Source organism: Mirounga leonina, unplaced genomic scaffold (genome assembly GCF_011800145.1).
Source record: "Mirounga leonina isolate KUSES-001 unplaced genomic scaffold, KU_Mleo_1.0 Mir_125, whole genome shotgun sequence".
Taxonomy (NCBI): Eukaryota; Metazoa; Chordata; class Mammalia; order Carnivora; family Phocidae; genus Mirounga; species Mirounga leonina.
In genome coordinates, this window is record NW_023270305.1 from 14,044,352 (window position 1) to 14,056,744 (window position 12,393).

At 47.9% G+C, this 12,393-nt stretch overlaps 1 protein-coding gene across 2 annotated transcripts; it reads left to right on the forward strand.

The window, feature by feature from the left end:
* Positions 1-569: 569 nt before the first annotated feature.
* Positions 570-10,570, forward strand: CENPA (centromere protein A). 2 transcript variants are annotated; one of them, XM_035000743.1, is made up of 5 exons: positions 570-1,724; positions 7,709-7,818; positions 8,322-8,399; positions 8,926-9,078; positions 9,438-10,570. In XM_035000743.1, the coding sequence occupies exons 1-4, from the start codon at positions 1,634-1,636 to the stop codon at positions 9,058-9,060; spliced, it is 414 nt and encodes a 137-aa protein (XP_034856634.1). In that variant the 5' UTR covers positions 570-1,633; the 3' UTR covers positions 9,061-9,078; positions 9,438-10,570. The 2 variants fall into 2 exon arrangements, with proteins under 2 accessions (XP_034856634.1, XP_034856633.1); XM_035000742.1 differs by having other exon boundaries at positions 8,926-10,570.
* Positions 10,571-12,393: the final 1,823 nt, after the last annotated feature.

The window sequence follows — 12,393 nt, forward strand, 5'->3', positions numbered from 1 at the left end:
TGCTCACCCCACCTTCCATCACAGTGGACCCACGGAGTGTCCCCAACTACAGCTGCTTCCCTTTTCTTTCCTGCCTTCCTTTGCCCTTTTTTCCCTCATTTTAAAACTCGTAAAATACACACAACAAAACATCATTTTGACCATTATGAAGTGTTCAGTGGCATTAAATTCTTGTTGTGCAGCGGTCCCCACCATCCAACCCTAGAACTTTTTTATCTTCCCAAACTGCAACTCTGTACCCATTCAACACTACTCCCCATTCCTCCTTTCCCGTGAGCCCCTGACAACCACTATCCTACTTTCTATGAATTTGACTACTCTAGGTACCCAATGTAAGTGGAATCATGCAATAGTTCTCCTTTTGTGTCTCTTGTGTTTTGCTTACCACAATGTCTTCGAGGTTTATTCATGTTGTAACATATGTCAGAATTTACTTTCTTTTTAAGGCTGAATACTATCTCATTGTATGTATGCACTACATTTTGTTTATTCATCCATTTGGACATATTGGGCTATTGTGAATAACATTGCTGTGAGCAAATACCCGTTCAAGTCCCTGCTTTTAATTCTTTTGAGTGTATACCCAGAAGTGGAATTGCTGGACCATATGGTAATTCTACATTTAATTTTTTTGGCTGATCAACATACTATTTTCCACTCTGGCTGCACCAGTGAACAAGGGTTCCATGAAATCACTGATTTCATAATGACATTTTCCCTGATTACAATACATGTTAACTGGAGAACATTTAGAAAATGCAAGAAAACAAAGTGTAGAAGATAAAATCTCCTTTATTCTAACTATCCAGATGTACATTTGGCCGGAAGGCGTATTATCTCAACATGAAGGGAAGGGGTCGTTTCCCTAGGAGGATTCTATTGCAGTGCTGGAGAGTGTGATCCAAGACATGGTCATATCCTGGCTGTCCCACGACCCCAGTCATCAATAACGTTCATGCAGGTAAACTGGCTTCTGAGCCATATTCGTGGGGTGTTCCTGGGAGGGTCACAGGGGCGACAAGGGGTTGTCCCATTCTCTGTGGGTCTGTCTCCTCATCTTTAAAAACCACTTTCGGGTTAATAGGCCAAAACACAAAATGTTTGAATAAAGTGATTTCTCTTGAGAAACGCGTTCTGCAAACGCACTAACTACATCTTCAGGGTAGAGCTTTCTATTGCCAGCCACAGGGCGCCCGAGGACGAGGGTCCGATCTCTTAGAACTGAGCACCCGCCCCAGCAAGCAGAGGGCAGCAGTTCCCGCCTCCTTTAACTTCTCCAGATTCCCATTGGCTGATTCCTACCGTCGATCCGTCACGTCCCCGCTCTCTCCTCCTATCGCCGCGCGCCGCTAGCCTTCCGGCCTGTGCTCTCATTGGCCCTCCCCGCAGTCGTTCTGCGCCAGGGGCGTTCCAGAGGCAGCCACTGGGAGTTGCTGAATTCGTTTAAAAAACGCCGCCAGTGAAGTGGCGCCGCGGGCCCTGGAACCGCGGCGGCGCGGGGGGCGGCCGGAGCACTCACCTGGTCGGGGCACGCGGCCGGGACGTTCCCGGGCTTCTCCCCGGACGCCAGCCTCTGTCCCCGGACCCCGAAGGCCGAGAAGAAGCCGCGGGGCCGCCACTCTCCGCGCCCGGCATGGGCCCGCGCCGCCGGACCCGCAAGCCCGAAGTCCCGAGGAGGCGCACCGTGAGCCCGGCCCCCGGCCCCCCTCGGCGGGGCCCCTTAGGTAACCGGCCGCGGCCCCTTGCCCTCGAGCCGGCCGCCTTGCAGCCTGGCTGTGATCCGCTTGCCCCTTTCACAGACCAGAAAACCGAGCTCGCTTGCGGAGCCCGGGTCCGAATCTCCCGACTTCCGGCTGGCGCTCCCCTGCGGGTGGGCAAAGCCCTGCTGCGGGTGCACCTGCTCGGGCCCGGCCCAAGTTCCAGGGCCCGCAAGGGCCTGGGGAAAGCAGTTCAGAGGAGGAGAAAGGATGGCCCAGGCGGCCTGGCTCCTAATACTAATTCTTGCTACAGCTCGCATTTGAGTAATTACCACTAACCAGGCATTGTGTTCAACTCCTTGCGTGAATTATCCCAACTTTACATTGTGCCCATTTTACAGATGAGGAAACTGATGCAGACAGGCCCGGTAACTTGAACAGGGTCACACAGCTTGCTCCAGCAGTCAGGATTTTTAAGTGTTTGTGCTTTTTCTAAATTGCAAAATTATCGGCTGCTTTTTGGGACAATTTCAAACAATTCTACTTCTGGAAGGTGCCCTTCCAGGTGTCCTTATGCATGTGTGTGTTTCTTCAGTAGTGGCGTTGTTGGGCATTAAGTAGAGTGCTCTCACCTTGTTCCCTTCCTGAGGTTTTGGGCCTTGAAAGAAGACAGGTCTGTGGTCCTGTGGTCTGGTGGATGGGAGACCCACGGAGCAAGAACTGTTCCTTGGGGCAGCAGCTGCTTTACTTGTCTCCTGCTCCATAGTTAAGAGCAGGGTGAAGAAAGTGTATTATGGGTTATTTTCTTTCCTGAACCTTAACTTTTTTTTTTTTAAGATTTTATTTATTTATTTGACAGAGAGACACAGAGAGAACACAAGCAGGGGGAGCAGCAGAGGGAGAGGGAGAAGCAGACTCCCTGCTGAGCAGGGAGCCCGACCTGGGGCTCGATCCCAGGACCCCAGGATCATGACCTGAGCCGAAGGCAGATGCTCAACCGACTGAGCCACCCAGGCGCCCCTTTCCTGAACCTTAATAACCTTTGCATCCAGCCAACTTGCTGAATTCTCTTGTTAATTCTATTGTTCAGTTGCTTTGATTGAAATGATTGAGTAGGTTATTGTCTGCAAATAAGGACTTTTTTTCTTTTTTTTTTTAAGATTTATTTATTTGACACAGAGAGAGAGCACAAGCAGGGGGAGCAGCAGAGGGAGAGGGAGCAGAGAGGGAGCAGACTCCCCACTGAGCAGGCTTCATCCGAGGATCCCTAGATCATGACCTGAGCCAAAGGCAGACAAGACGCTTACCCGACTGAGCCATCAAGGCGCCCCTGCAAATAAGGACTTTTGAATCTTCTTTTTCACTTTTATATATTTTATTTCCTAGTGTATTTTATTAATGAGGCCCTGAGATTAGTATTGAAATAAGAGCAATGTTTTGGCCATCCTTGTCCTGTTTCTTTTCTTTCTTTCTTTTCTTTTCTTTTTTTTTTTTTAAGTAGGCTCCACGCCCAGAGTGGAGCCCAGCCTGGGGCTTGAACTCACGACCCTGAGATCAAGACTTGAGCTGAAATCAAGAGTCCCACGCTTAACTGACTGAGCCACCCAGGTGCCCCCCCCCACATTTCTATTTTTAACACAAATACTGTTAAGTATGTTGTTTGCTGTTGCTTTGCTTTTGCTTGTGCTCCTGGTTAAATTAAATGTTTTATCTCAAATGGACACTCAGCAGGTCCTGGCAGTCCTGCTTTTCCATTCTCCCCATTGACTATTCCATACCTTTTTCTTCAAATTCCTACAACTCCAGCCCCCCAACTCACTCTCAGCTGATGATGACCTTGTTGCATGTCTGCTTCACTGAGGAAACAAGCCTCCAGACTGCATTCCCCTTATCTTCTCACAACAGAGAACCCCGGTCTCCCCTTTGTATCAAAAGCCACTCCTACTACATGGGCTCTTGGTCATATTTTTCTCTCACCTTTGCTGGGCTTTCTGTTAGCCTTTCCACCTGCACTTAGAATTAAATTCATACTCCTTACATTGGCATTCCACAAATGTGCTCTGCTCTTTCTGATCTAAAGAAAAAGAGCAGGGGTGTTTCCTGTCCCCACACCTCTGTCTCTCCTAGTCCCCGTTTCTCTCTAGTGCCTTTCATAGCCACCTTTTTGTAAATGGCCAGACTTAAGATGACTTAAGACTTCGCACGTGTGTGTTTCCCCTCTTCCCAGGCACCCTGGAACCCATTCCAGTCTGCCTCCCCACAACTGCTTCCCCTCCTTCTGGTGCACGTGAGGTACTCTTCTCAAGGTCACCAGCCACTTTAGTGTTGCTAAATCCAGTAGACACGTGTGTGTCCTCTTGCTCTGAGAAGCATTTGACACAGGGGGCCACTTTCTCCTAGAAACACTATCCCCTTGGCACACACTCTGCCGTTCCTGCCTAGTGTTCCTTACTGCCCGTGCCACCTCTCCATAACAACTTGATGTTGGACTCCTTGCTGTCCTTCTCCTTTCTTTCCTTCCCCAAGTGGTCCCATCCACTCCCAGGGCTCTGCATACCACTCCTACATCAACCACGTTCATGTTTATATCTCTGGCCCAGATCTCTCCTCTGACTCCAGATCCCCATATCCAGCTGCCTTTCCACATGCAGGCCCTGGGTTTGTCAGTGGAACATGTCTAAAACCAAACTCTTGATTACTCCCTTCCAGTCTTGTCAGCTGCAGTTTTCCCCATTTTAGGAAATGGCACAAGCATCCCCTAGTTGTGTAAGCCAGAAACCTGGGAGACCTTCTCTTATCCCCAAACACAAGTACCTTCGGGCCGTTCTACCTCCAAGTCACATCCTTCATCACACCACTTGTCAGCTCTACTCCCACCTGCTAGTCCCAGCCACCAGTGCCGTAACCTGGCTGCTACTCTTCTTGCACTCTCGTCCCTCGCCGCAGCTGGACTCATCGTTAAAACGTCAATAGAGGGGGCCTGAGTGGCACAGTCGGTTAAGCGACTGCCCTCGGCTCAGGTCATGATCCTGGAGTCGCAGGATCGAGTCCCGCGTCGTGCTCCGTGCTCTATAGGGAGCCTGCTTCTCCCTCTGACCCTCCCCCCTTCCTGCTCTCTCTCTCTCTCGTTCTCTCTCTCTCAAATAAATAAATAAAATCTTTTTGTGTTTCTGTCAGGTAAATAAAATCTTTAAAAATAAATAAATAAAATAAAATGTCAATAGATCGGGGCACCTGGGTGGCACAGTTGGTTGAGCGTCTGACTCTTGGTTTCCGCTCAGGTCTTGATCTCAAGCTTGTGAGAGCAAGCACCATGGTGGGTGGGCTCTGCGCTCAGCGTGGAGTCAGCTTGAGGTTCTCTCTCCCTCTGCCCCTCCCCCTGCTCATGCTCTCCTCTCTCTCTCAAATAAATAGAGCATGAGCAGGGGGAGGAGCAGAGGGAGAGGGACAAGCAGATTCTCAGGACCCTGAGATCATGACCTGAGCTAAAGTCAGACTCTTAACCGACTGAGCCACCCAGGTGCCCCAATAAGTAAATCTTTAAAAAATTAATAAATAAAATGTAAGTGGATCACCTCTCTGTCTTGCTTAAAACTCTCCCATAGGGGTGCCTGGGTGGCTCAGTCGTTAAGCGTCTGCCTTCGGCTCAGGTCATGATCCCAGAGTCCTGGGATCGAGCCCCACATCGGGCTCCCTGCTCCGCGGGAAGCCTGCTTCTCCCTCTCCCACTCTCCCTGCTTGTGTTCCCTCTCTCGCTGTGTCTCTCTCTGTCAAATAAATAAATAAAATCTTTTAAAAAAAAAAAAAAAAGAAAAGAAAACTCTCCCATAGCTTCCCATTACTTTGGGATTAAATCCCAACTCCAAATGTTGGCACTGCAAGACCCAACAATTGAGTATCTAACCCCAGTTCTTTCCCGTGATCTCTCTACTTGGTTACTTTTCATAACCACTTGTTCCGGGGCCGGATTTCAGGTTTTCTCTTACACCTCTGAGGCCATTAGGCATATTTCTCTCCAAGTCTCTTTTTTCTCTGTTAACTCAGATTCCTCCAGTATTGATTATTTTGTTTGTTGAGTTTGGTTCCTTCCTTTCATAGTGTTGTCCTTCTCACATTGGTGAGATTTGGTTGTGTTCATCTTTCCATTGTCTGTGACTGCTGTGTCTGTCTATTAAAGGCTGCCTCCAAGTGAGTGTGGATTGTGGACCAGTGGCAGGGGAGGCAGATGCCAGGAGCCTGACTCCTGAGTGTGGGGCTTCCCTCCTAAATGTCACCGGTCCCCTGATCTCTGGCCCGCGTTCCCCACCCAGAGATAACATCTCCAGTGCCCGCTGCGTGGCACGGGCAGCTCTGGATTGCCTCACTGTCCCCATTTGCTCATGCAGCTCTTCTAACACTTTGTAATTAGGTCACTATTAAATCCCTCCTGTGGATTTACTACTTGGTGTGGCTTCTCTTTCCTAGGCTGGACCTTGAGTAAAATTTCTGAAGCTAATTTTCCCCTTCAAAATGTTAGTTTTGGGGGCACCTGGGTGACTCAGCCGGTTAGGCGTCTGCCTTCGGCTCAGGTCATGATCTCAGGGTCCTGGGATCGAGCCCCGCGTCGGGCTCCCTGCTCCGTGGGGAGCCTGCTTCTCCCTCTCCCTCTGCCTGCTGCTCCCCCTGCTTGTGCTCTCTCTCTCTCTCTCTCTCTGTCAAATAAATAAATAAATAATCCTATTTAAAAAAGTGTTAGTTTTCATGGAGGTTTGTTCTCTTTTTATTCTTTGTTCAGCTGAGCGGTTTACTGATTTTTGTTGTTCCTTGGTTTTATTTATCTAACGATCGTACTGTTTTTTGTTTTGTTTTGTTTTACTCTCTTTTCCATTAATTTATTTTACTATCTTGAACATTTGGTTATCTTCTTTTGGTGTATTTTAATAATTCTCTTCCTAACACTTGAGTTGAATACTGAGCTCAGCTGCCTTTTCAATCTTGAGCCTGTGCGTTTTCTTCTAGTACTATTTAGCTATAGCTCATAAGTTTTGAGATGTAGACTTTTGATTCACTTCTAAATAGTCTAATGTCAATTAAGTTTCCTCTTCAACACAAGAGTTAGAAGTTTTTTGTTTGGTTGGTTGGTTGGGTGTTTTTTTTTTGGATTCTTGTGTTTTTAATTTCAAATCAGAGAGTTTGGCTTTTTTGACCTCTACTTTTGGGAATATTTTTAAGATTTTTTTTTTCTTTTTTGTTGTTGTTGGAACTGGTCTTTGAGCCAAAGGCGTCTGGCTCCATAGCCCAATGCCCAACACAGGGACCAAGTTATGCCACGTCTGAGGTCCCTTCTTGGCCACAAATAAGCTCTGGCCGGGCACCTGGGTGGCTCAGTTGGTTAAGCGACTGCCTTCGACTCAGGTCATGATCCTGGAGTCCCTGGATCGAGTCCCGCATCGGGCTCCCTGCTCGGCAGGGAGCCTGCTTCTCCCTCTGACCCTCCCCCCTCTCATGTGCTCTCTGTCTCTCTCATTCTCTCTGTCTCAAATAAATAAATAAAATCTTTAAAAAAAAAAAAACAAAAAACAAATAAGCTCTGGCCAATTGTCTTCACCTCTTTGGGCCTCAGGATAACTGAGACAGGGAATTGTGCTAGAGAACCTCTCAGATTCCTTCTAGCTCTTAAAAAAAAAAAAAAGACAACGTAAAATAACTGAGTTTCCAATCTAGATGGGAAAGATAGAAGAAATGACCAAAGTACTGCAGGGCTCAGAGGAGGGATGGGAATCAGGAAAGGCTTCATGGAAGAGTTGACATTTAAGATAATACCCTCAAAGGATTTTTATTGAGGATAAGATCCTCAGAGGATCACTCATTCATTTAACAAATATTTATGTAGCATCTATCCACTGTTCTCCAGTTGCTGAAGATAATCAGAGTAAATGGTAAACTAGTGATCTGACAGTCTGCCTGTCACAGCCATGCTGAGAGGCACCACTACTGACCACGACCCTTGCTGACACAACTCTTTTGCCCAGGCACTCCCTCCCGTCAGCGTGGTCCCCGGAGATCCCGGGTTCTGAAGGAGATCCGAACGCTTCAGAAGAGCACAGCCCTGTTGATAAGGAAGAGCCCCTTCAGCCGCCTGGTGAGCTCCACCAACCCCCATGCTGCCTCCTTTCTTTAAATCTCCCAGGTAGTGGGGACTGATTCATCTCTTGCCTGAATGGCTAAGGGAACCTCTTCTCTAACCTGGAAGAGGACTCTTCATCTTTGGAAACCATGAGCCCACTGAAGGCACCTCTGGTTCTTTATGGAATTAATTTCTAACCCCCACCACCTCTGAAACTGTGCCCTTTGATTATATAAATAGGAACTCTCTCATCTATCCATGCTTTGAGCTCCCTTCCTACCCTGGGAGATACCCTTCCTCCTCTCCCCACCACTAATAGGACTGATGCCAATTCCACAGCTCCCAGGAGTTGACACCAGCTACTAGTTAGGTCCTAAGATTAAGGGCCACAAAGGTATCACGGAAATGAAGATTCATAGAAACTCATGGAGAGAATCTTCCCCTTGAATCTCTCTTCTTTTACTGTCTACTCCTCCCCACTCCCCTCCTCCCTTGCTCCCCATGCCCCTCCTTCACAGGCAAGAGAGATATGCATTACATTCACTCGCGGTGTGGACTTCTCTTGGCAAGCCCAGGCCCTGTTGGCCCTACAAGAGGTAAGAAGGGGGCCCAGGTACGGTTGGGTGGGGACAGGGGAAAGGCATTCTGGAATTCCACAGGGCTGACTGAGGTGTGCCACACACTGACTCTTGCCTCTTTTTTTTTTTTTTTTTTAAGATTTTATTTATTTATTTGAGAGAGCGAGAATGAGAGAGAGTACATGAGAGGGGGGAGGGTCCGAGGGAGAAGCAGACTCCCCGCCGAGCAGGGAGCCCGATGCGGGACTTGATCCCGGGACTCCAGGATCATGACCTGAGCCAAAGGCAGTCGCTTAACCAACTGAGCCACCCAGGCGCCCGACTCTTGCCTCTTTAAAGACAGCATCAAGGAACACCTGGGGTTTGGAGGCCGGATCCTTGTGTGGTGGTAGCAGAATTCCCAGGCACAGTCCACCCTCATTCTGTGGGCAGCGTTTCAGACAGTGCTGGGAGCCCTCAGAGACCAAGGGCAGCGGGACTCCGAGAACAAAGCAGCCCATGCCCCGTCGTATATCAGTCTTTGGACTTGTCTCTCTGCCCCCAGGCCGCAGAAGCATTTCTAGTTCATCTCTTTGAGGACGCCTATCTTCTGTCCTTACATGCCGGCCGTGTTACTCTCTTCCCGAAGGACGTGCAGCTGGCCAGGAGGATCCGAGGCATTCAGGAAGGGCTTGGCTGAGCCCCTGCCCCCATCTCTGTAAGCCTTTCCTGCCCGCCGCAGAGAGAGCGCCCTTTGGGAAAGAAGCCCCCAGCCTCTCATCCCTGCGATGGGAGTTCCTCTGAAGGAATTTCCATCCGTGGTCCCTTGCTGTCTCACCTTCCCTTTGTTCTCTAGGAAAGGTCTGACTTGGTTTTAGCTTGAATGCTTGGGGTTCTATGGCTCCTGCCCTTTTGTACAATGTTAAATAAAAATATTTATCTATCTACTAATGTCCAGACGACATGAGTCTGTTAGAGTTCAGCCTCTGTCTTACAAGGACCAGATGACTCATTGTGATTAAGAGAAGTTTTGCTTTTGAAAATGCCTTGGTAGTAAATGTGATACCTGACTTCCAGGGATGACACCAGAGCCTCTGTCTGGAGCCAAGGAACAGATCCGTGGAGGGTAAGGAGGCGTCTGGACTCACTGTCCCTGAGCAGGGTGCATGCAGCTTTTGTAACTGGTTCTTTCAAGGAGAAAACTGTGTGGCTTTCCTCTGTAACAGAGGTAATATATGAGAAAATCAACAGCATTCCAAAGGACTGAGAATTCTTTTTAGATAATGAGACTCCAAGGTTCGCTTCAGTTTGCAAATGATTCACATGACCGCTGAATGATTTTGAAGACATCAGACTTTCTGGGCTATGGAAAAAATGGATATTTGCTTATTATTTTAGATCTTCCTGTACTGCTTACATTTTTTGCCATACGTATATTTACTTTTCTTTGAAACATAAGGGAAAAAAATAAAAGGCGACCACTTCGTTCAGTTGCACAGAAGAGCCTGGAACATCTGCCCACAAATCTGTCCTTCGGTTAAGCTCACCTGAGCGGCAGCAGAAAGTGAGGCATGGACCGTGCCTGCCAACAACTGTGTAGCTTTTTAAAAAACTCAATTGGGGTTAAAATAGAAAATCTTTAAGTCCTGATGTTCTCGTTCCTTTGAGTAAATTCCTGTCAAACTCATTCAGAAATTTGTAAATCATAGATGACATCATGATTTATACTTTAGAATTTTTCATCCCGGGATTTTAAAGTGCCTTTTCGAAGTTTTTACAGGTGTTTTTATAACTTCTTTGTGGAGAGATAAAAAATAAGAATATTTCTTTGATGAAAAAACTGTAAAGCAAAGTTGGTTACTGCACGTAGATATGCTACATTTTTGGTGTGTTCATGTTCGGTTCTCCATTTGTACGCCATGTTGCAAGCAGCCACCATTTAAACACGAGAATGGAGGGATGTGTTTTGGGCTCCAGTGGAGGAGAGTGAGCGGATAAAAACCTTGCCCTTCTGTTGCAACCGAAAGCAGTTGAAGAGATTTCCAGAGAAATGGAAAGGGCCACTGGAAGACTTTTAGACTTTGCATGTGATGGAAATGATTAGTGAGGGTGGACCTCTGACAATGATGTGTCAGGTGACCCAAGTTCCAAGACGAATGAAGGGAAGGACCAAGTTCTGTTGTTGAATAAATTTTAACCCTTTGGAAAAACCTCTTCTTGTTCAACATCAAGTCCTATTTATACAGACATTCGAATAAAGTGTATCTACTGATGAATATACTTAAAGTTCTTGTCAGTATTATTAATTAGAAGATTATAGTCTGCCTTGGGGCGCCTTAGTGTTTCAGTTGGTTAAGTGTCTGCCTTCAGCTCAGGTCATGATCTCAGGTTCCTGGGATCGAGCCCTGCATCGGGCTCCCTGCTCAGCAGGGAGCCTCCTTCTCCCTTTCCCCACCCCACCCCCCTGCTTGTGCTTTCTCTCTCTCTCTCAAATAAATAAAATCTTAAAAAAAAATTATAGTCTGCCTTTAGTTTTCTTTAAATTGACACCTCTGCTCTCCTAAAATTGTACTAACCACTGGCTCCTGGCTGGCTCAGTCACTACAGTATGCAGCTCTTGACCTTGGGGTTGTGACTTCAAGGCCCAAGTCAGGCAGGGAGACTACTTTTTAAAAAAATTTTTTTTTTAGTAAATTAAATTGTACTACCCAGGACACATGCAACACATACCACATGCCAGGCAGGAGCCACCAGGTGGAATTTACAGGGTAGCATGAGAATAAGTAACTCACTTGTTTTTCTGGATGATTCCATCCACATTATCTTTCCATTTGATCTTTTATTTCTGCTTTCACCTTTTTAATATCTGAGAACTCTTAGCTTTGGAATGTTTCCTCATTACAGTATCCCAGTCCGTCAGTGTTTACTCAAAAAAAACAGAAACCAGCCTAGGTATTTCAAACAAAGAATTTAATGGAAGGGATTGTTTAATTAATATCAGGAGGACTGGAAGAGCAAACGGGAGAGGATGCTACCCAGAGATCAGGAAGCCTCCGGCGCCTGCAGCCCACACCACGGCCGCTCTGCTGGAAGCACGCCACCCCCCCCCCCCTGACCCCCACCAGGACCCTGTTAGAGCCGCACTTGCTACTGAGCGGGAACTCAGGCAGCCCTGCTCCAACCAGTCCTGCTGACGCCACCACTGACCCCAAGGATGCCCTGGCCCTCCTCTGCAGCTTCTGCTGCCACAGGCCCTGCCAGATCGCAAAAGGAAAATGTCTCTTTTTTCTTCCCACTTTCCAGGCCCCACCAGTATTTTCCACTGGCAGAACTTAACCAGAAGCAGCTACAGGAGAGTCTGGAAAAACGATTGGCCGCCTTCTAACCCCCTTGTGTTACAGAGAACTTGTAGGGTGAGAAAGGAGCTTGGAGCCTACAGAAACATCATCTGCACACGTCCCCAGTCTCATGGGTGTAATGCCATTTTAAGGATATTTATTAGGATTTCTTTGTTACTGATTTTTGTTTTTGCCACATGGTCTCTCTGTTTTCCAAGTTGATACTTTTCCTGTACAGACAGGTCTCTCACTCATGACAGGACTTGCCTGGGAGCCTAGCTGGGGAGTGCCTCCTGGGCCCTTTGCTGGGGAGCCCCGTTCTCTCTGCTAGCCGGCTGCCCTCGGAGAGTCATCAGCCTGCAGGGAGGAGAGAGGCCTAGCTGGGTCTAGTTGCTGGCTGGAAGAGAGCTGAGGCAATCCATATTTAAAATCCACTGCATCCTTACTCTCCTTGGCTTCCCCCCATCCCACACCAGAGCCCCGAACCCCAAGCATCCAGACTTGTGCTGGGATGGGGAAGAGAGTCACCCGGTGAGTGAGGGCTGGGAGAGGAGCACTGGGGGAGCTGCCTCCTCAACAGTGCAACCGGTCCTCCCTCCATTAGCCCGGCTCATGTACACCTAGTTGCAGAGGGACTCGGCGCTCCCAGTACCTGAGCCTTGTAAAGATTTTGCCGTGTGGGTTGTGGTGGTCCT

Excerpts from the sequence above, each read along its gene's own strand:
- CENPA (XM_035000742.1), top strand. The coding sequence starts at position 1,634 with ATGGGCCCGCGCCGCCGGACCCGCAAGCCCGAAGTCCCGAGGAGGCGC. Across the intron at positions 1,725-7,708 it reads CCCTCGGCGGGGCCCCTTAG|GCACTCCCTCCCGTCAGCGT; the intron begins GTAACCGGCCGC and ends TCTTTTGCCCAG. Across the intron at positions 8,400-8,925 it reads CCCTGTTGGCCCTACAAGAG|GCCGCAGAAGCATTTCTAGT; the intron begins GTAAGAAGGGGG and ends CTCTGCCCCCAG.